This window comes from Alosa pseudoharengus, unplaced genomic scaffold, assembly GCF_046254945.1.
Source record: "Alosa pseudoharengus isolate Yale_2024_CS ecotype anadromous, Long Island Sound unplaced genomic scaffold, YU_APseudo_1.1 YU_APseudo_1.1_scf_16, whole genome shotgun sequence".
Lineage (NCBI taxonomy): Eukaryota > Metazoa > Chordata > Actinopteri > Clupeiformes > Clupeidae > Alosa > Alosa pseudoharengus.
Genome location: NW_027468630.1, coordinates 5,869,732 through 5,893,474, shown reverse-complemented (window position 1 = coordinate 5,893,474; position 23,743 = coordinate 5,869,732). Strand labels below are relative to the sequence as shown.

General features: G+C 40.4%; 2 protein-coding genes and 1 non-coding gene across 4 annotated transcripts in view; all 3 read right to left on the bottom strand.

Moving 5' to 3' along the window:
* Positions 1 to 7,599, bottom strand: part of LOC143125418 (C-myc promoter-binding protein-like) — a 45,999-nt gene extending 38,400 nt beyond the window's left edge. For both annotated transcript variants that reach the window (XM_076286868.1, XM_076286869.1), the window contains exon 1: positions 7,448 to 7,599. The gene's annotated coding sequence lies outside the window, so the exon portion shown is untranslated. The remainder of the gene's footprint in view (positions 1 to 7,447) is intronic.
* Positions 7,600 to 11,992: 4,393 nt separating this feature from the next.
* Positions 11,993 to 12,064, bottom strand: trnaq-cug (transfer RNA glutamine (anticodon CUG)). Its single transcript has one exon. It is a non-coding gene; the product is annotated as a tRNA-Gln (tRNA).
* Positions 12,065 to 18,172: 6,108 nt separating this feature from the next.
* Positions 18,173 to 23,582, bottom strand: LOC143125417 (uncharacterized). The gene is made up of 4 exons (XM_076286867.1): positions 23,497 to 23,582; positions 20,305 to 20,580; positions 19,667 to 19,948; positions 18,173 to 19,422 (listed from the first exon to the last, which is right to left on the bottom strand). Exons 1-4 carry the CDS (start codon positions 23,564 to 23,566, stop codon positions 19,295 to 19,297), a joined length of 756 nt encoding a protein of 251 aa, XP_076142982.1. The 5' UTR covers positions 23,567 to 23,582; the 3' UTR covers positions 18,173 to 19,294.
* Between the last annotated feature and the right edge of the window lie 161 nt (positions 23,583 to 23,743).

The following is a 23,743-nucleotide window of genomic DNA, read 5'->3' as shown; positions in this document are numbered from 1 at the left end:
ACACATATGCACAACGATTTGTCTCTAAATGAAGACTTAAATCAAAGACACACACAGTAGGAACACAAAGACAAAATAGAAAACAGCTAGCACATGGAAGTAAATTCACAGAGAGAGAGAGAGAGAGAGAGAGAGAGAGAGAGAGAGACACACAAGACAGAGAGACAGACACAGAGAGAGAGACTGACCACATAGCTCAGCTTAGATCACAGAGCACACCCTGTGGAGAATATCTCATCAAGTCAGTGTCTTTCCATGCAATGACAAACACACTTCCAAACGGGTTGTTTTTAATCCAGCTCCATTTGAGAAATTACCATTAACTGTATATAAAGATCTCTACATACAGTCAACAGACATGACAGCAAAAATTCAAGCATGCTTGTGGGGGTAGCCTGTGGTTCTGGTGCAGAGTCTGTAGTGTCTGTAATAACAAGGTAAGTGTCTGTAATAACAAGGTAAGACTTAAATTAAGGACAAGAGAGAGAGTTAGCGAGTGAAAGTATGTGTCCCCATGTGTTGCCACATTCTAGCACGATAAATCATCTATCATAAATCATCATGGGAAAGATAACTACCACACTGGCCATGATGCCACCCATGGGTGTGGTAATACAATCAGTTACTGACACTTCATAGACTCCTCAGCTTGTCTTCTGTCTTTGTTTTTCTACAGCAGATAGATAGATAGATAGATAGATAGATAGATAGATAGATAGAAAGATAGATAGATGTCTCAGTTTCAGTGACTTCTTCAAGGTGTCTGATTCAGTGACTTCTTGCAGATATTGAGAGATACTGACATCAATGAAACATCCTACTTTTCCATGCATGTTCGCAATGTTGTTATTTTGGGTGTGGGTAAACTCTTGAGGTTTCTTCCTGTTTTTGTCTTTAGCATTGTGTTTCTCTCCCTCGCTCTCCCGGCCAGAGAGAAAAGAATATCACATTCACTCCGTGCTGTTCACTCACATCAAACAACACTGGAAGCCTGAGCTCTACTTTCTGCTCACAGCAGGCTACCAGGAACAGGGATGTTTTGTCAAATTCTGCCTGCCATAGACCTCATTTCTGTCTGTAACCTACAAACACACACACACACACATACACAGAGAGAGAGGAGTTGCACTACATAAAATAGCCTTCTGAATTAAATAAAAAATATTCCTCTCAGGTCAGTTTACATTTGACACAACTCTAATACACAGTTTCAACAAACTGCATGTAAGAGAGAGGTCTCATCTGCCAGCAAGCAATCCGTTTTTCTAAACAGGTAAAGCCTCTTTACTCAGGGGTCACTCACACTCAACTTCATGGAGTCCCACCAACCAACATTTTTTTTTTTTTTAATTCCAGCCTTCTGTGCCTCCAATCTGTTCACATGTATAACATCATTAGGCTTCTGGCCCTCCCCCAAGCCACAGAAGCAGAGAGGGAAGAATGGATTTATGCCAAGGAGCCGCTCAGAAACGCGCTAAAGACTCAAGCCCCACATGCCCAACACATGGGCTCCATACGGTCCCTCACAGGGATCTATGTAGAGGTGCATATGGATATACATAGATATTGAACCATTTTTGGCCAGAAAGGAATGAACAAGAACGACCTTGAGGACCATTTAAGCTAGTGGAGAACTGACAGGCTTCATTTCTATGGTAAAAAAAACTACAGCAAAAAAGGCAAAAACTCAATAATAGTGATTTTACTGGAGTGTGAAGTCTGCAACAGCTAAATGTGTTTCCTTTAATGTTCTGCTCTTTTTCAGAGCTGACTGCATTCAAATTCTAAACTGATTCCATCCAGTCTCTGAGGCATAGGCACAGGAGAAAACTAACCTCCAGGCGCTCACAAGCCACCATTCCCAAACAAATCAAAGCCAGGGCAGTTTTGTCAGTGTGGTGCCAACTGTCGCTTGGCATGACTGAGCTGAAGTTCTTTTCTGCCAGCAAACTGGTCCAGGGCACAGCCAATGCCCACACATCCATGAGAGAGGATAAGGAAGACCAAAAATGAGAGAGAAGAGAGAAAAAGAGCAAGACTTTATTCTTCATTTGTCTTCGAGTAACATAAGTCAGTATCAAATACAGTATTTTAGACTATTTTCCTCAGAAGACAAAATACACATGCACCTAAAGATTTCCAACATCTGCCACACATAGTCAACGCTAGAGGGGTCTAGCCTAAATACATAAGCAGGGGCCCACATGCACCCTTGCAGACCCCTGGTCTTTGGTACTTCCTTGTCAAACACAGCTACTAGGCCAGATTGGGAAGTTCCATGTTAGAAACAATCGTCCTGTGTACATACTCCCCCAGTCCTGCCATCCTTAATATACCCTTGGATTACGTCCAATCTCACCCTTTCCATTCAGTTTGCCATAGTGACTTCACACTGGAGGGGAAGGTGTGACATCTGTCTTTGCATGTTTAATCACATCTACAGGACACGTGCTTTTAGTAATTGTATGGTTTGAGTGGTTACTTGGCTTTCCCTAAATAATAAAGACCAAAATGTAAAGTCTTTCTACTTGATTTGCCTTGTGAAAACCATACATTTTCTGAAAGCTTGGGTCCTCTAGATGTGATTAAACATGCAAAGACAGATGTCACACCTTTCCCTAGGTCATGGAGAGTCATGTTCCTGTAATGCATTTCCAATGTATTGAAATGCATTGATTTTCAATGTAAATCTATTCATGGGCCTGAAACAGGTAGTGCAACCCAACATTTTCAATGTTAACATTCTAATTCATGTTCAGCATGGTCGGGCCTTTAAAAAAAAATTGGTTTCGTTGGATTATGCGGGGGGTGCACGGTAAGGCCCTCTAGCTCGCGGCCTATTCCCTTCTCGAACAATCATCATGCTGCAACCCCCCACCCCACCCCCTTTTTGACTCCTTGAAACAGCATACACACAATCTTACACACACACAAACACACACACCTCCCTACACTCTCATGATGTCTTTTTTTTTTTTTGTATACACTAACATGGCAATAATTCTTCTGTATTTTTAGGAAGCAGACTTTGACGAAGACCAAAGAGGAGCAGTCGCACTTCTGGCCGTTACAGATGAGAATGCCTCAGCAGTTCCCTTCAGCCCGCAACATGTGGCTGTCATTCTGGAGGATCAGGTTGTTCTATCTCACCGATATTGGGCAGATGCACTTGTTATTTTATTTGGCCTGATTTATGCTCTTCACCTGGAATACCAAGAAAATTGGAAAGGATTCTTTGAATTCATTCAGATCGTTCTGATGAATTTAGATGATGGAAGGAGACAGATTAAGCCCAAATTGTTGTCACTTAAGAATGAGTTAGAACTCAATGTTTAGACAGGGCATCAGAAGACTTAAAATCTTGTGAAGTTGCGTTGGTGTATACACTGTTGTGCACACACTCGTCTGTCTTTCACACACTTCTCTGTAGCACACACACACACACACACTGACAAGCGTGCACACACACACACACACACACACACACTCTTTCACTCAGTCTTGCACACACACTGACAAGCACACTCAAATCTCATGCACAACCAAACATACTCTCTCACTCACACGTGTACATGCACACACACATACTCACGCACGCACACACACACACACACTCACTTTGTCTATCAAACACACAGCTATACACTCAGCAGTCTCTCTGCGTCTGTCACACACCCCCTCTTAAATTTCTTTCTTTCTTTTTTCTCTTTCTTCTCTTTTTGTGTAGGCTATACACTTCCTCTTTCTTCCTCTCCATCTCTGTCCCTTTTTCACACGCACACATAAACAAACCCTCTTTCACACATACATCGTCTTACTTACTCTCACACACTCACTCTTCTAAAGTTCTAAAAGTTCTTTCTGCCAATGTTTCTAGATTAAGCTGTTCCTCAGAGTGCTAAGTTTAAGATGCTCCTCTGAGTGCTAAGTTTAAAGTGTGTATAGAGAAATACCAGATGGTAAGTCGCCTATGTTTTGTAAATCTGTTTTTTTTTTTTTTTAAGCTTATGAAGCTTTTGAGGTATATGGAATAAATGTTGAAATAATTTTAAATGTTTATAGAGAAAAACCTGATGGTTAGTAACCTATGTTTTTGTGAGTGTGATTTTATTTTATTTTTATTTTATTTTATTTTTTTCAGCTAGTGAAGCTTTTGGAAGTGTATGGAAGCTGTATGGCACAAATGTTCAAATCGTTTCAATAAAACAATGTCATTGATCAGTGTCTCCTGTCAAATAACTTTCGTAAGTTGGAATACCTCAAATAGTTTAAGGCGATCTGTTTCCTCAAATAGATTGAGTAGTAAAGTTGAAGTTCTGAGTAGTAATCACTTAAATGGTAGAAGGGAACATAAATCAACATAGAAGTTAACATAAAGCAAAATACACAAGTAGTGATAACTCTGCTATTCAACTTAAATGGTTTAAGGCAACTGGTTTTCTCAAATGATTTGAGTTTAACTTAACTTGACCTACTTAAGTTACCAAACTCAAATGATTCAAGGCAATCTGTTTCCTTATATTATTTCAGTTTAGTTAACTTCTCAGGTTTTACAGTGTACTATGTTGTCAACTTGTCGCTGTAATTAACTAACTTCAAACACGACTGGATTCAAACCGGGCTTTCATCGAGTTGATGCTCCACCTCATAGTGTTCAATTTCAATTAAATATCCGATCCCTTCCAGAGCCCCCTGGGAAAGAAGCAGCTTTCCCCTGCCGAGCTACAGAGACCGGCATCACTGCCATTCATCTTCCCACCTTCCGAAATACAGTCACTGTATCGCTCACACTCCTCTGTCTTTGCCTGTCTCTCTTTTTTCTCTAACTCCTCAATTCAGATGTACATACTGGTAAAATACACAACAGTAAGACATGGTGCTTATGACAGAGAAGAGGCAGATAGACAGTGAAGGCAAAGAAATGCCCCCTTTTTCCTCAGATACTTGGTGAATGTTGGCTTTTAAAAAAACATCAGTCTCTCCCAACCAATCTAAAAATGAGAACATCCATCCACTCATTCACACACACACACACACACACACACACACACACACACACACACACGCACACACACTCACTCACTCACTCACACACACATAACCACACATACACACACACACACACACACACACACACACACACACACACACACACACCCTACCCCCTTACATCTCTCTCTCCTGCTTCTCCCTGTCTAAAACACTGTTTTGAAATACTGTTTCCACGTGTGAAGACATGAGGATCAGGATGGAACCAGCAGGCAACCGCAGCCCACCCAGACTCTGCTGGGGTGTAAAACCAGACGCCCCCCCACCAGCTCCACACTCCAGAGGCCTCTCGCCAGTCGCCATATGAGCTTCCCTCCGCCACTTCTGTTTGCATTGTCAGTTCCCATGTTGCCTGTAAACACCTCACACAAAGTGAACTGTTTTTGTTGACAAAACAGGAAGTAGGCTAATCCTAAAATGAATGCCAGTGTGACTCTTTAGTTCTCAAAAGTTTTGAAACCAACAACACGTATCAAAAGACTGCATGCAGGCTAACAGTCCAGCATAATCTTCTGTTCTGTGTTTCTCTGTGTTTGACATGCACTGCTGCTTCGGGATCTCCCTGCTCTGAAGGCTTCCCACCCATCTCCCACTGCCCTGCATACCTGACTGACCTTATCAGTGGCCCTCCCAATTTGTGAAAGACTCCTGATACATGGATTCAGGTATGTTTAGAGCAGGTACTGTATACATTAGTGCTTTTTAGTGCGACGGACCTATTCAGCAACACTTGACTGCTGAGTAGCTCTGCGCTACGACACCTGCCTGTTATTGGGTTCACCTGCTGGGTTTTATTTTCCCTGGCGGCGAAGACGAAATCTGACACTTGACCTGTGTCCGCTGACGACTGCACAGATTGTGCTCCATGACGCCCATTCATCACAAGAGCCCTAGTGCCCGGTACAACTTATCCACCTACCCCAAGCTTATTAACCTTCCTAAAGCTGCAATCATCTTTGTATCCTAAAGCTACAATTCATACGTGTTAAATCACTATGGAACCCCCTTACCAAATAATAGTCTCTAGACCTTATTGGTTGGTTTCACGGGTTTAAGTTCAACAAATTATGTACAGCATGCATGCATTTGAATTGACGTCAATTAGTCTTTTCTGAATGGCATAGTGGCCATGGCCTAAGGCAAGGCGTTGGTCACACGTCATTTTAGTCTTTAAAAAGAATGTGTTGGTATGTCTTCCTGGCCCACCTAGAGTGACTTGGTGCATCAGAGAGGCCACCGACCTCCTCTGACTCATACCCTAGCCCTATTATTATTGGTACACACAGTGGCAAGCTATAGGGAGATCCCCTCTGCTCTCTGACCACAAACAGAGGCCAGAGATTGGCTGCCTGGAGAGGCAGGATCATCTTACAAACACAGCACCTCTCCGGTATGTGTCTGAGTGCTTTAAACCACCAGGGTATGCATCCAGTATGTGTGTGTGTGTGTCAGTGTGTGCTGTTGGGCATGTCTCTGCCTGTGTGACCTCTCTGAGCAACCCCTTCCAACTGCAAACTGTGTCATGCCACTACAATTCTTGGAAAAGAATATGCAGGATACAAAAATGCAGGAAATGTGGTCTGCAATGCAAAGGTGTTAGTAACAGTCCTGGCAAGCCACCACGAGGATATCAGCCTTACAGTTCTTAAACGTCTGGCTCAAATCATGACAACCACTTGACTTACACAACAGTGATCATTTTGTTCACAGCTTGCTCTGACAAATCCATGTGTCAAGCTGTATGAAAGTGATTTATTTTAAAGACAGTCTATGTGTAGGCTAGCTCAATCTGAAGAAAGAAAAATATAGTGGTTTCCAATGATAGGCCTACTTTATTAATGCATGGAACATGCTACAAAAATGGCAAATTATATTCCACAAATTCAAAGCTTAGTCGTGACTGAAATGTCACTCAAGGAGAGAGGCCGCACCACCACTCTTGATTGTTTCCTACAAGAACTGACCGGCAAAGTTCATTCACATACTTGTCACGCTATTCTAGGCTACTTTCAATTGCGAGAACGATATCATCAGATGTAGGACAGAACAGTCAAAAAGGTTGATAACTGCAGTAGGACTTCATGCTTATGATATTAGGCTACTCACAGAGATGTTGCGATCAAGTGTTAAGAAGTACCACATTTCTCTCCGATGCGTGATTTGACGTGAATGAAAACCTGACTATTTACAAAACGCAGAACAAAAACACAATGGACTAATGCAACTGATAATACACAGTTTAAAGTCCGGATGTTTGTAAATCACGCGTATCCTAACTGGCAACAATGTTCAAAGCTGTCCATTTGTCGCTCCGCTAGTCCAACCGGCAACCTAGTTAAGCTTCAAGGGAATAACGGGGCAGCTTGAAAAATGTCATGTCATAGGCTAGGCAACTTACCACAATGGGGAAATGTGCGTCCGTCTACGTACTGGAGAGAGGCGCTCTAGCAAACTGCATTATCTTACATCTGCAAAAGATAGACGAAAAGCGGTCTCTAAATGCTTAAAGAACTACACATCGCGCTCATTAGTGTGCCGACCCGACTATGTTCTCCGCCATTTTGGTTGTGATGGGGAATCCGTGGTACGCACAGAGTCTTGTGACGGTAGCAGTGACTCGTCATGCCACTCACCGGTCTAAACTTAGAAGAGAAGAGAGTATCCTGAAGCTGTTGTCCTAAGTGGAGGTCCCTACTCCATGGCTTTCATCAAATAAACGGTAATATGTTATTGTAACAGACATCATAATACCAGTAATATTTTCCAAACTCTGGAAAGCCTCGAGGGGTTATAATACATTCATTATGATACCAGTAGGTTACATTATTTATGTGTTATAGATAGGGCTATTACGTAAGAAAAGCCAGTGTGACGCTTTTTTTCTGTTGAAAAAGCTTAGCGTTATGAAAATAATAAAGTAGCCTATACGAAATAATAAAACAATATAGCCTAGATAAAATGAAATAAGTCTAGGCCTATGAAATAATAGTAAGTATAAAACATAAATAAATCTAGCCGACAGCTGCTCAGAAGAGATGCAGGGTGACAGGGTGTGAAATGGAGGTTGCAAGGTTTAGGCTTGTTTATTGGCTTGGCTTGTTTATTGGCTTGACCATCATTCTGACTGCAAATGTTATAATAGCCTAAGTGCATCAGAATGAATGGCATCTTTTGCTCGTCACTAAATCTCAATAAAGAGTAAAAAAAAACAATTTAACACCATGGGTAGGCATTCAGTCGCAGAACATTATGTCATTTCTTTACTACAGATGTAATATTCACACATTCAATTGGCCAGAAAGCGTTCCAAATTATGAATTAGGCTACCCAATTCCAGTGTAGCCTACACTGCTCTCTTGTGGTTGTTTTTTGTTCTGTTACACTAACCAACCTATGAACATATGAAGCAAAAAGATCAAGACTTTCTTTGTGAACACACAATCAAAGTGGACATGGAACAACGTGTGTGTGTGTATGTGTGTGTGTGTGTGTGTGAGAGAGAGAGAGACAGAGAGAGAGAGAGAGAGAGAATATGTGCACTTATATAAAGGGGGGTTTGTTTGCCTTCACCACCACATGCACGCGACTGAATCGTCACCATCGCATGCGACTGAAATACCGGCGGGATGTCTGATCTAGGCCTACAACGAGAGGGCACGCAAAATGCAGCCTAATGTTGAAGACATCTCCGAAGTAGGCCTAGGCTAGATCATTCTTAGAGCGCAGCCAGGTATCCATAAAACATTACGAAAGTTAAAGTTGCCCGGTGATTCACAACTTTCTACATTTAAGGAATTCTTCCTTTGTCCTTGCCACAGGTTTCACAACTTTCATGAAAATCAGGCTTGTAGTTTTGTGTGATCCTCAGGGAAACAAATAGACCTACATCGCCATGGCACATTGCATTTGGACACTGAGCAAAACTGTCAAGGTCATTACATGCTTTCATAGCCAGCTGCAAGATCCGTATAATAATTGTATTGTTATTGTTGTAGATTGTAATAATGTGGAGTAACAGTTTGAGCAAGGTAAAAGGGAATCATTTAAAATCAACGTAAAGACGCAGAAGTCTATCTGGCACCGCTTCTCAACAGTATTCGAATAATACCGTGAGCTTAGGGGGGTACAACTATTTCGACTGGTGACATCACTCTCCATTTTATATAGGCACACACATGATTTCACACTTGTGGTTCACAGTCAATTTTCCCTCAAAATATAGGACCGGGGCTGGCTGGCAGACAAGTTAAAAGAAACTAGTCATACTAGCAAGCACAATACACCTTACACGTTATGGGAAGGGTTGAATGTGGGTAAACACGGTTTCAAGGTGCGCCCCGTGCGTAAAATTGTGCGTAAAATTATTTTTTGTATAGCAGTGCAATGCCAACATGGAAATGCATTCATACTGTAAGATTTGATAACAGCACAGACAATTGTCCAGGCACATGGTTTACTAGCTAAGAACGAGAGCAGGGACACAGATACAGAACACAATACACGGGCAGGTCAAGTACACACACGCACTACACATACAGGGGAGGACGCAGCCCCCCACACAAAAAGGATCACACACGAGGGAGACTAAAAGGAAAACATGTTACAACAAAGACGCTAACATTACACTCACAACTAAGGAGAAATACAGACATAAACCCCAACTGTTCGCTCCCGCATCCCAGCATGCCGTGGGAGAACGCTATGCAATGTCTTGTGCGCCGACGTTACAATACCAATAGCAAGGAAATGGCAAACATACAGTACTACTTAAATTTAAGACCCATAATTGTTTACAGATAGGCCACAGAAAGTATCCCGTTTAATAGCCAAGTTCACCTTGCCTAAAACAAGGCCTGCCTTTGGTTCAAATGATTCGTTTTTCTGGGATAGCCTAAGCCTACCAAACATCAAGCAAATAGAAAATAGACTTGTTCAAAAAGAAAACAAATATCTTCACGTTGTTTAGCCTATAGCAATTCATATAGTGCATTGTGTGCCCGGTGATATGGCAATGAGGAAAGACATTTTAGGTCCAATTGATTATTATATGTTCACGTAGCGTTTCAAACCAACTGGTAACGTTGCAATTATGGGTGTATGGGCATTTGCTTAAATATGGTTGAGAACTACTAATCTACATTAGACTAAATCTACATGCGAAATTCCCTGAATATTTCTGCAGATTCCTTCTTGTTAAGGCATTAAGAATGAAATTGCACAAAATGATAATTCGCCTCATTAAACCCTGTGTCAGTTTCTAGAACTCCTCCTATGGCGTGTGATTGTAGGCCTGATTTTTAAGTTAAGCAGCAGCGATGGTCGTGGCCGCTGAGTGGAAGGGAGACCTCAGATTAAACCATAGCGATCTTGCTACTCAATGTTTTTCTAAGATTGGCTATCACTATGTTACAAAGGCAGTGAAATATTAGACAAATGTATGGCCAGTTGGACCCCCTCAACACCCCCTGTAATTCGAACCATGCTCCTCAAGTCGTTTGAGTTCTGGCCTGCCATCCAGTTGTTTAGAAGAATGCTAACCCCTGATTCAAGTGATGTTGAAAATTCAGACCAATAGGTTGAAGAGTACTTGCAAAAATGACTTGAATATTGTCGCGGCCCCCAGAAAGTTTTTTTTTTTTTTTAATTTCTGGTCAAAAAAGCCCTTGAAAGTAGTCTGTCTGTGTTATAAAGTATTTCAACAACTTTTTACAAGCTGATCATACAATCCAGAGCAGGGGTGGGCAACAATTTCCCCAAGGGGCCACATGACAAACTGGGACTGTTGAGGAGGGCCGGACTCAAAATACCGAACTCAAGTCTGAACTCAATTCTGTTCAATTCTATTCTGTTCTTGTATAACATTAAGTAAATCATATGGTTTTGTTTACTAGTCGTAAGAACAGATGAAAATGTGAGGGAGACAAAGGAAAAACAGCAATAGGCCTATTTAATCTATGTCCAGTATTTAATCCTCATTCCTCAAAATGATTTTTTGACATTGACATTTTTTTCAGTTTTCAAAGACTGATATAAAAAAGTACTACAATATCTATATAATTAGGCTAGGTCATGAAAATGTGAAGGAGTCAGTACAACCGATAGGCCGTGCCACCATTTCATCAACACTCAGCAATATTTCATCATTAAATCATTACCATCATTAAATTAACTCTATGCAGAATTAGACTACGAAAATGTGGAGCAGACAAGAGTAGGCTGTCATTAGTTAATCAACATGCACAAAGAAAACTATTTTAAAAATGTAGGCTATGTTTTTGCTTTAACTTTATGCACATAACTGTGATTGGTGAACTCGCTCTGTGTGTTGAGCCGGCTGCATCAAGCAACCTGTGGGTAGTAGCATCATACTAGTTCGCTAACATAAGCTTTGCAAATAAACTCAGACATATTTTGGTTACAATTACGGGGTTATCCGATTGTAAACTGTCTATCTGCCAGTAACGTTTTGAAATGAACACTTCGTATCGCCAACGAGCAGCAGTAGGAGTTCGTTCTAACAACCTTTGCGGTGGTGAGCGACGCAGACATAAGAGACACAAAACTTTGAAAGGTTTACGCCGACGTAAAGGCAACTGCATTGTGTCGACGCAGAAGCATTTTTCTATTCACCAGCACATCAGTGAGGGTGTTTACGTCGCCGCATCCACGCACAAATGTATGCAGTCGTGGCAGTCGCAGTCGCTTTCAAAATAAAAAACAACGATATTGATTTGCATGCATTATCTCTATGCTAGGCTCTTGACTATTGTTCTTTCACGGACCTTACGCGGGCCGGTCAGGGAAAGCCCACGGGCCGGATGTGGCCCGCGGGCCGTATGTTGCCCATGTATGATCCAGAGTCTTTGCAATAAAGACGTAGGGTGTCTTTGCAGCATGGACTGATCGAGGTAGTGGGGACAACAAGCTGAAAATCCGAAAATTTAGGTCCCACCGAGATTTGAACTCGGATCGCTGGATTCAGAGTCCAGAGTGCTAACCATTACACCATGGAACCGCCCTCTGCTGGCCGAAGCATGACATATTTTTGAATGTAGGAGTTAAACGTTAAAAAACATACTTTTTTCACCCCTAGGTGGCAGTGTTGACCGTATTTCCGAGATAACGCAGGCATTCTCAAGCAGTAGAACTCATGCAGACACTCTGCAGACAGACTTTTAATAACCTCTCTATTTTTTTGTTTTATTTTTGTTTATCCCCAAGATATCATTAGCTCAGTGTTCTTTTATGTACCTCCGGAAATGCCTTGGGAATGCACATGTTTGTTTCTGCAGTTCAAAGGGTCTATAGGCCTATGATACACGTCCAACTGCCCCCCCCCCCCCCCCCCCCCAAGTCAGTATTTATTCATAAACACACACACACACACACACACACAATGAGAGAGAATGACAGAGAGAGTACTCCTGTAAATTGGACAGAATTGTACAATTCATACTTGAAATGCTCAACTCAGACAAATAATTAGAGCCGGACAGTAACGGAGTACAGTACTTGAGTACAATTTTGAGGGATCTGTACTTTACTCGAGTATCATTTTTGGGGAGTACTCATGACTTTACTCAAGTACATTTGAGAGGCAAATATTGTACTCTTTACTCCACTACATTTCTATCCATAACCGTGAGTACCCGTTACTACTTCTAAAAAAAAAGGAAAAAAGAAAAATCTCGGAAACCCTCAATTTGTTGTTTCCCTCTCAAACGTGATTGGATTGTGCAGGCGCCACTGATTGGGAAAGCCTATCAGCAATCACCTTCAGCTTTCCGCCAAAGTCAACTCCATGGTCAGATTTAGATAAGAGACGAAACCATGGACGAAACAATGGATGAAGACGCAGCAGGTCCATCCCGGGAATGTGCCAACCTGTGGCCCCACCTCGCCAGACTATTTAAATTTTCTGAGTTAATGACAGTTTTCGCTTCAAGTGTTTCAATTACAAAATAGTATTTTGTATTTGAAATACGTATTTTAAATACATGTATTAGAAATACTGCCCATCCCTGGTAAAAAGATGAAAATGACTTGATTTTACTTCCAATTCATTTTACATTCTCCAAGGTATTAACATTAACATTTTTCATAACTCCATGTAGGACATTTCTGTACATAAATGTAAGCACTGTGGCAGTAGTAATGCAATATTTAGAAAATGTAGGCTACTCTTGTACTCTTGATACTCAAGTACTTTTAAAAACAAGTACTTCAGTACTTTTAGTCATATAACCATTCCATTCCAGTAGACATCTGACTGTTGTACTTTTACTTCAGTAAAATTTAGCAAAGGGTATCTGTACTTTTACTCAAGTAATGAAGCTGTGTACTCTGTCCGCCTCTGCAAATAATACAACATTCTACTGAGTTAGGCAGCTTAGTTGGACATCAGAACCTTCATGTGTACATCGAGTAGTCAGGCTTGTGCAAAATCCCAGAATTGAATTGAAACTGGCTCTTAAATTCCAATTAAATTCTTGAATTTCACTTGCATTTCAATTGAGGTAGCAAACAGGAAGCAGAATTGCAATTCGAATTGTGCACAACCCTGCAAGTAGTGGGCGTTACCTGTGTAACAGAAGAAAGGGAGTGATGTAGCACAATCCTCACTGAGTGACTGAGTGACATTGCGGTGCAGTGTTGAGCATTACTGTTAGATTGGCCTGTTACCTGGTTATAATTTTGCATTCCCCTGCATAGCATGCACGTGCAGAGGGGGGAGGGGGGCTATGGGTGCCTGAGCCCCTGCTCGAGGCACTAGTAGTAGGCAGACAGGTAGGCTGTTATGAAATAGGCTCCCTACTTCATCTTCCCGTAGACCAGTGTTAAATTGTGGTCCAACAGATAGTGGTCCGCAAGCAAATGTGATGAAAAAAAAGTTGGTTTTGTTGTCGTTTTAGGGCTGTCAAAATGAAGGTGTTAGCGTTACAAATAAAATGAACGCAATTGTGGCAGTAACTTTGCTGTATCCTCTGTATTGAGATACATTCTAAGGCTTAGATGGTGAACCACCAGGGTATCAAATTAAACTAAAAGTTTTCAAACACATGTTAGTGTCATTCCTGACATCCTAGAATGAAGTCAAGAAGGCGAAAAAATATATACTTCTCCAAAGCTCCACTCTCCTCTTTTCCAACTGCTTTCTGCCTCTCAACTAGCCCACTTAAAAGAACATGCCACTTATTTGGAGAATTAGGTTAGGTTATTTGTAGTCTGCGGTGTACGTTGGTGGTCTAAACATTTTGGTTTCCTAATAAAGGACATCCTTATATTTTGAAAAAAATAATCTGAAAAATGCTGCATATATACCTTTGCAAATCCCTTTCTGACTCAAAGCCCACTGCTACAGAAATGTGATAGTCAGCTCAGGTTGCAGTTATAGGCTACAATTAAACTGTTTATCTGGTTTGATATCTTGTTATCTTGTCTCTTTTTGTAAATCATGATATTGAATTCTGCTACATTGCAAAGATGCCACGTAAAGACAGAATTAACAAATTGTGAAATACTGGAAGTGTAGGGAACGCAAAAACTATTGCAATGGAATTATTGGATGTTAGGGTATAAAAAGAATGTTTTAGAAAACATCATTTGAGTTAAAGATTTTCCAATTTTCTGTTTTCTGTGTTGACGTGTATGGGAAAAATTTATCTTAAAATCTTGCTATCTCCTTTGTTTATTTTTTTGGTCAATATGGCTCTTGTGGTCATTTATATCTGTTTGTTTATCATGATTTACAGTGTGAGTTTTTATTTGCATGTGGAATGTACACAACGGAACGGAAAATACCACTGTCATGTGGACTAGATTTAAAGAGCACATTGTTTATCAATCACAGTAAATCTCCAGTGCAAACATGCTCTGTGGCATGTATGAGGAAGCATATAACTTGTCAGGGATGTGGATCAACAGATCAAAGATATAAAAATGAGTTTGCACGAGTCAAATGTTTACTGCAGTAGTAAGCCCATTCACACATTGTGTAGTTGATAAATCATTTTACCAAAACATAAAAAAACAAATCCGACCAAAAAAAGAGTGAAAGTTTTACAGAGCATTGCTCTTTCACTGAGGGGCAGATGTACTATCGCTTTTGCGCCCAGTTGAGGCATATTTTTTTTGCAACGTGCGCCTAAAAACATGCCGTGGTATGTACAAACATGCCACACTTGGGTGAAACTGCTGACCGCCTGTCACAGGAGCTGAGAATGGCAATTTGCGCTTTTCCTTGTCCACATACATAGGAGGGTCAGGGGAAAGTAGGAGCTTCGCGTGAAAAGATGGGAGGAGAAGCGTAAAATGCGCCTATTAAGTATTAGATATAAATGCGTCAATAAGAGAAACTTTAAAAGACAACATAATCTCTATTCAGAGCACCAGTGTTGCGTATTTGTATCAAAAGCAACCTTAACTTTCGCTGGCCTTTCGAATGTCTTACTTTCACGTCATCCATTTAAACTTTCCAACTTGCTAGATTTGACCAATCTTCCATAGCCTGTGTGCACAAGTAGTTTGAGTAGAACTACTGCTCTTCATTATCTCCCTGTTTGTATTATTTCATGATCACCAAACATTTTATTCCTTTTAAAGGCACACTGTGCAGGTTTTTTAGCTTAACATGCAAGTTTTTTAGCTTAATTTACCTTCATTTACCAGCTTCAGAGTCATTGGAATGGTTATATGACTTTTTTCGGGTTGAATGGTGGCCGTCTCGCTTCCCCCTAGCACCTGTGAGCGGAAAAACCACCCTTGCAACTGTGGGCCGGCGGGCCGACGGCCTCAGTGTCAGGAAGTATAACGAGTGTAACGAATTGCTTTACTGCATTCAAATACACATACACGCCAGGCACCGGCTAGAAAAAGGTAGCGATGGAGTTTCTCAGACATTCGTCATGACAGAGCACGCGAAAAATAAGCAAAAACCTAAAAAAAACAGTAAGGAAATTGCCAATACTGCATAGTTTACCTTTAATGTTGTCATCAGTTAACTTCATTCAACTGCGCTTGTGATTGAAGTATGCTGTTCAGTTGTGAACGTTCACAAATTGCAGTAAGGGGCGGAGAAATGCGTTGATTACCCGATGTATGGCAAGCCGATTGAGCATTTATTCTGACCTTTTATATATTTATTTATTTATTCGCCAGGCTGCCAACCATGAGCGTGCCCGGGGTTATGCATAGCGCGGGCACTCCCTGATTGACAGCCAGTCACTACAGAGTTTATCCACCTCTCAAAAGAGTTTATTCACCAATTACAAATTTAAAAATCACACTGTATTATCCACAATAACAATATGTACACTCATCAACACTCTATAAACCACTTAATGCCACTTGTATTGTTATAAACATTGGACAATAACCTCCACCATCATTAAACATGTTCTGAATGCCTTTTCTAAAAATCTGATACCGCATGGCGCAGTCCACCTTACTGTGATCACAGATTCATAGTTTACCCACCTCTTATTTTAACACTACATTCCTGGTCTTGAAATATTCACAGGAATCCATAGGAATTAAATATTCATGTTGTTTTATTCAATATTAGTTGTGCAGATGTATAGTCCATCTTATACACACCCATGAAGCCAACAAAGAAAATGCAAAAATAGAGACTTTTGTGTAATTATTCCATTTTGTGTAGTCATTCTATATCAAAACCTGACACACAATCCAAATAGTCTTTTATGGTCAGTATGCATTTTGGGTAACCAAAAGTACTATGGGGAGTTTCCATAGGGCATTACAAAACGCATGAGCATAACCTGGCAAATAATGGTCTAAAATACAAAACAATATTTTAGGCTCTGTAACTCTGTGCCAGTGCTTCCTAAGAAACTACAGGATCTTAGCTTTCTGAAGATGTCCAGCATTTGATGGTAGGCCAAAAGAACACACTGCCCTCTGAAGTAGCCTATAGGCAGTGCGATGTTGGGTGGGAAAGCCTAGAAATGGCCCAACAGGTTATGGTAAGATTTAAAAAGAGAGACTGGGACTCTTGCACTCTAACATTTGTGTGGTCCAGGTAGTTGCATAAAAAATGGCATAAAAAAGCAAGACTACTTTTACTTTTATACTTTAAGTAAATTTCCAAGCCTGTACTTTGTTACTTTTACTTGAGTAAAGAAGTTAAACCAGTACTTCTTCTTTTACCAGAGGATTTTTTAACACAAGTATTTGTACTTCTACTTGAGTATGGGAAGTGAGTACTTTTGCCATCTCTGGTTACCCTGTTCACTCAAGCTTTAGGCTATATGATTTTTAAAAATATAAACTGGCTTTACAGTTGCCAGACGACATGCTGAATACAAGCATGGATTTTGTGACACACATTTGTGTTTTCACCTACAGACTGGGATGGCGCAGGAGCTGGTGACTTTGACAGTGGGTTATGAAAGTTAATAACAATTAAGTTACTCAAACTTGTTTGATTTTCTTCTCTCCAGACATTTCCCATTCTAGAGCAGATGGTTCTGTGCAACCTCTACTAAAGGTATTCCGCAAGATGCAGCACGAAATAGGAAGAGGCCACTCAATGACTTCTGATACAAAGACCTCAAATGGTAGGAGTATTCCATCTTTAGTGTTTTGCTACCCCTTCTGTAATTTTTTCGCTTCCAAATGCCCCATCGTCAGTCTTTAAATCAGAATCAGGCTCTAACTGGAAGCAAAACGGTGGCTTCAAAGACCATTCCAAATCAGACCATTGTAAAAATGATTGTTGAAAAAATTGTGTAAATATGATGTAGTTGTTGCTCACATGCTGTGTGTGTGTGTGTGTGTGTTTGTGAAATGTATGCACCTTACTGCTGTGGTGTAGTCTAGTTAGCTGTAATGGGTATACTGTGATCAACCCCAAATATTAATACCTATCCTTGTCTATTTTAAGTGGGTATACTGAGATGGTGATGCTTTTTTAAGTGGGTATACTGCGTATAGTCCTGCATATCACATAGACTACACCACTGCCTTACTGAACAAGGGATTTTCTGTGTATGAATGTTTACCGGTTCTTGGCCCCTCAGTGTATGATGTGGCCCCTGTCTCAGAAAAATCCTAGAACTGCCACTGCAGGCAAAAACTTGAAATTTGTATTGAGATCTTTAACTCGTGGCAAAAGGGTCGCATGACCTTTATTAGAAAGTCGTGACATGGAGAGAGCAAATGACAAAGCAAAGTTGATGCACAGTATCGAATGTACAGTATAAAAAAGCATATACATAATATATGAACATGTAGGCTAATGTTAATCACCTCTATGTAGATTAGTATTCACTTCTAATATAAACTTATTAGTAATCACTTCTATTGCATAAGATTTGTTATTAATCCAAAATGTCTACCACAATGACATAAGAGAAAGAAATGCACTGATTGGGCCCTGATCAGGTTTGGTCAATTGAAGTTCTCAATGACAGCTATGTAGCCTGCCCTATTTGTCACTTGCACCAATTGAGCTAAGAAGTATAATGGATATGTGTTGTTTGCCAATAAACGACATGGCAGAAATTTTCCTTGTCTTAATTCATGTATAATACTGGCATGTCAGAATTAGTTATGCCGCTCACATAATGTAGCCTATAGTGCTTTTTTCATGTTTGATGACAGGAAAGAGACTTGAAAATGATGTTAACAATATAATTTTAAGGTCCTAATGATCAGCCTACTTATTTGTATGTCCCGCAGCTGACATAGAATGCTATTAACCGGTTCGGGAATTTTATTTTTTTGTTTTAGTGATCCCTCTGCACCGGAAAGTTGAGCAGCTACCTTCACATTTTATATAGCATCTGGCGGTCACCATAGCTTCTACTCATTTGGAAATGGAAAATAAGATGTATTCAGTTGGGTGCAACCTCACAGGTAGATGTCACTAAATCCTTTAATATCATGTTTGCCACACAACCTGCATGTGCTATTTGTAATGGACTTTCCAAACTGAAGTACATCTTTGTGTTGCTTTGTTTTTAAGTTATTTTGTTGACAGAAAAATGTGGGAGATCTATTTGACATCCAATATGCTATGTTGATCAACATCCTTATCTGATCACCTTACCTCACAACCTGAAAAATCTGAAAAGCTGAAATCTTTATGTCACACACCAGTTCCATTAGCCTTTAATCATTAACCATAGTTTTGCTGTTTTGATTACTTATGACAAAAAAAAAACACAAAAAGTAGGAAGGTTTGGAAAAAACAAGATAATATAAGTAATATCATTGTTTTTTCCTACTTTGTAACATTTCTCTGTCTCCATACAAACACAGACATGAAGCAGCCCAATGCTCCCCCACAAGCTGCAGCCACCACAGCGGTCAACCAAACGGATGCCCCAATCGTCTTTGACACCTCTGGCCCTGTATATATACATAAGTGTGTGTGTGTGCGTATGTGTGTGGTATGTGAAAGAGAAAGAATAAGAGACCACAATAACAAATATTGGCTTGATAATTTCGACAATATGGTATTTACTGGTTGTCACAGACATTTGACATTTTTACCATTCACATGCAAATAAACTATCGTGCAACCCTGTACTTATTTCAGCTGTGTGATGGTGCCATCTTTAGAATTACAGTGTAACAAGTGGGATATACTCACGCCAGACAGTTATTTTAGGTTGAGCGAGGCTGCTGTGGTTGACAAAGCACTCATACACCTCTCCGGGTAGGGGGAGGATGCTGATATATTTAAACACTCTGAAGGTCCAGTCCTCCCCATACACTAAATCAGAAGACTCTGTAGGACCAGGGAATGGACGTCCATTGAGAACAAAGCTGATCTCTATATCTCCAGGGTAGAAGCCAGTGGCATAGCAGTAGAGGTAGTTAGGACTTCCTGGCATTGCAGGAAAATGGCTGTATACATTAACTGAAGGGCTCACTGTTTGCAGGAAGAGAAAAAATAAGTAAGTTAGACTCTTTGCCTTAAAGATGTAAACACAATCTTTGATTCACGCTGATTCATAAAAAAATGTCTCACTCGTTACACTTTTGGCCATTTTTTACCATACACAAATAGCCACTAAAGTATTAATGCAATTAATGTAAAAGAGGGGTTACAGGGTGGGTTGGTATGATGTAAAAATACTTCCCTGACTGAATTCTGACTACAGAGACTTTATTAACGAGAACACAAGGTACAACAGATCCTTGTCTGCACTAAGTAGTCCACCAACAGACAGTAACAGATTTCAAGCTCAAGATGGTAGGATAACCAACATTGAAATTGTACTCAACGTTTAGGCGGCTTGGCACCATTAGTCTGCTTGATCAACTTGTCCAGATAGTCTTGTTGGCGTGGAAAGGCGTTGATGACCTCAGACACACAATACATACGTTCTTTTGCTTCCAGTACAGAAAAGCCTGCCATCGCAGTAGGCCGAAGCAGGAAGGTTTTCTCAGTGGCGTTAAAGTATGCAAACACAGCCTCATTCACGAGGACGAGTACTCCTTGTTCCACGGAGTCCCTGCTAGTCAACCTGGTGTAGGCGAGGATGCTGACTGCTTCGTAATCTGCATAGACATCGTGTGCATCCATCAAAATTTTATTTGGAAAAAACAAACTGTCCAAATGTTAGACAAATAATGGCAGAAAATGTGCATAATCAGTTTAATACATACAGTATGCCTATTCTGTGTAAGTAACATAGTGTAAAAACAAGTTTGTCCTTGGCTATTTTACGTTTATTTGGATTAGGCCTACTAAATATTTCCTCCCCACAATAAACCACTTTTTTGGCAATAGAAAAACGTTTAATTCTTTTATAGCTGAAACACCCTAATGGAACTTTTTTTGATGGTCCTGAGATACATAGTTTAACGCACAATATTTTTTTTCAGCAACTTGTAAAACTACACCAACCAGTTTTAAGTTGGTTTTCAGTTTTCCGGTATGATTACGAGTCCAAGCATATAGCATTTCTATATAAAAGATGAGTTTTGGAAGGCATTGTAATAGGTGGTCAATGCCCAGCCATCATTAACAAACTAAACATTTCTTTAGTCTCAACATAGTCAGTTAATCAATGATGTTTTAGATATATTATTTAGAGAAATAAATGTATGTTTAAGCCCACTGGACTTGAGTAGCCTACTACAGCCCTGCTAAAGACAGATATATGGTGGCCATTTCCATAACACCAAAAAGGTTTGCGGCATTTAGTGAGGCAAGAATAATTACATAAGACTCTGGTGTAGGCCTACTCCAAACTACAATACAATTTTGTCCATAATAACGATGGTATCATGATACAGTGATTCTAAAATACTCTTCATTGCACTAATAGGCATATTCATTGCAAGACAATTTGATCTACGATATATCATGATGTATGTGTAATAATACAAAATATTCCTGGAAAGGCTAAAAGTGTTTGATCACAGTATTTGTATTTATTTAATACATTGGGATGTCTGTTTCAAAAACTGACCAGGTGAACCTGCCTTGCAAAGTGCACAGTGCCACAAAGCATGCCTAACATTTCTGGACTGAAAATGTGCAAATTAAGTTCACATAAAAATAAAAGAATGCCAAAAATACACATTTCAGTTCTTAACAAGTATAAAAACTTGTGTTATATAAACAACAAAAGAGAGTGTGAAAAAAACACCATGCATTAACATTCAACTGCTCAAATAGTCAAGTATTTATACAGTGATTCAGTTTATTGGAGACTTGTCTGCAGTGTCTTCATCTTTGTGTCTCTGTGTGTGCAGCAGTCCACCTGTATTTTTAATTGATTTAAGTTCCTTGTCCTCAGTATCCTGTTCAATTTAGCCTCAACAAACTCCACCTTCACCCTCTGTAGCAGTTCAGGAGACAACACCTCTAGGGTCAGCTCTTCCAGGTTAAAGCGGAGCTTTGCTACAACCAGTGTCGGTTCAGACCTCCATGGGGCCCTATAAGCAAAATCCTACTAAGGGGCCCTCCTACCTGAATTCTGTGGGCCAAAATGTAAACTTTGTTGTTTTTTACAGTCCCACCTGACACCCCAGTGCTCCCAATACAACCATACCCCATTTCGGATGTCTACAGAAGTTATGAAATATTAAAAAAAAAAATTGGGGGAAAGAAAAATAATTGTGTGTGAATCACTTTCACAGCTAGCCTATAAATGCCCAATTTTAGGGTCTGGGCTGCTTGCTTTTGAAGCTGACTGTAGCCTACATCTCATTGTGCTAGTACTGGCTGAGGCTGACTGTCCTTACCTGTGTCTGTAGTAGCCTATGCTACTGCCCAAAGACATGTACTGGACTGGATTCCCTTCAATATTTTGTCAAACGACGTAATAGGCCTACTTCATAATTTACTATGTGCATCTATTGTCCAGTATGCAGCACAGCAAAGCAAAGTTAATATATTAGACTACTTTACAATTTGCTCAGTTCTAAACCAACCAAAGCTTGACTGTAAACTTCAATGTCGCAATGTCGCCGACATTCCAAAAACGGAATAGGCCTATGTGGTATTTGACAACTTTTGCGAAGTAGGCTACTCTGACTGGGCGGGCAAGCAAGCCGCAGACAGTTCAGGGTACTCACTTCCCTGTTAGGCCAGCATCACAGGCTGGAGAGATGCAAATAGATCAATTTGACGTGTATTTATTCCCGATTGCGAAAACGTTTGTTTTATTTGTCTGTTGGTCCGCGGTTCCTTCATAAATTGCGAAGCAAATTATCAGAGGAATGACAGAAGCATCGGGCATAATTTGAGTCAGTCAGATCCGCGTCCGAGAAACGCTATGCTGCGTCCGATCAAAGATTCTAGAAGTGCATCTCCAAAAGGGAGGACAAATAAGCGTCCGGCTTGAGGCTGCGTCGGACAGGGCACTTAAAATCCGGACTGTAGTATGGCCGTAGCACTATAGCCTAATATAGGAACCCATCCACTGCACAGCATCCACGTTATCGTTCAGTAGGCTAGGTCCCCACTGCGAAGAGACCTATTTTGGACGTCCAATTTCAGGTGCAGATTGTAACGCCAGATGACGTCTTTTTTTCCCCGACGTCCAGTATTGACATCCACAGGACCTCTGTATAACGTCCTAAATAGGTTGTATAGTCCTATTGACGTCCAAATCTTGTCATAATTATAGACGTCAAAATAGCGGACCTACTGTACACTGTAAAATAGTTTGCACGTCCTGCAGTTTTCCAGAATTGGTCTTGGACCGACAGACGCAATAAATACATGATCTGCATGTCCATCAGACGTCTAATGACGTCTAATGTTTAGTGGATCTGTGCCATAAAAGTTTTATTCATATATTTAGATGAATAGGCTACAAGGATTCAGTAGGCTACAGCTCTAGATGTCTGCCCATTTCACAATCACTTTTCTGTGAAACGACGATGTTCACCTCACTCAGGAACTAAAATTGGCATTCATGACCTCCATGGTATCACTCTATGTTAGGTTTTAAGTCTTACCTGTCCATGCCATATTTTGTGAAAACTGCAACAGTGAAACCAACAGATTTAGTGCGAGAATGCTACCCATCTTCCTTCTTTTTCTAATATAACAGACTAACTGCGTAAGCCACAGTAGAGTCAGCCTATTCGCAACTTCTTGACAGCAGCGTCGCCAGCAACATGACAAACATGAATTTTGGTTTCGATTTTGAGATGGGTAAGGGCTAGGCTATAAAGAAACGCTTGAATTTGCATCATCAACTTG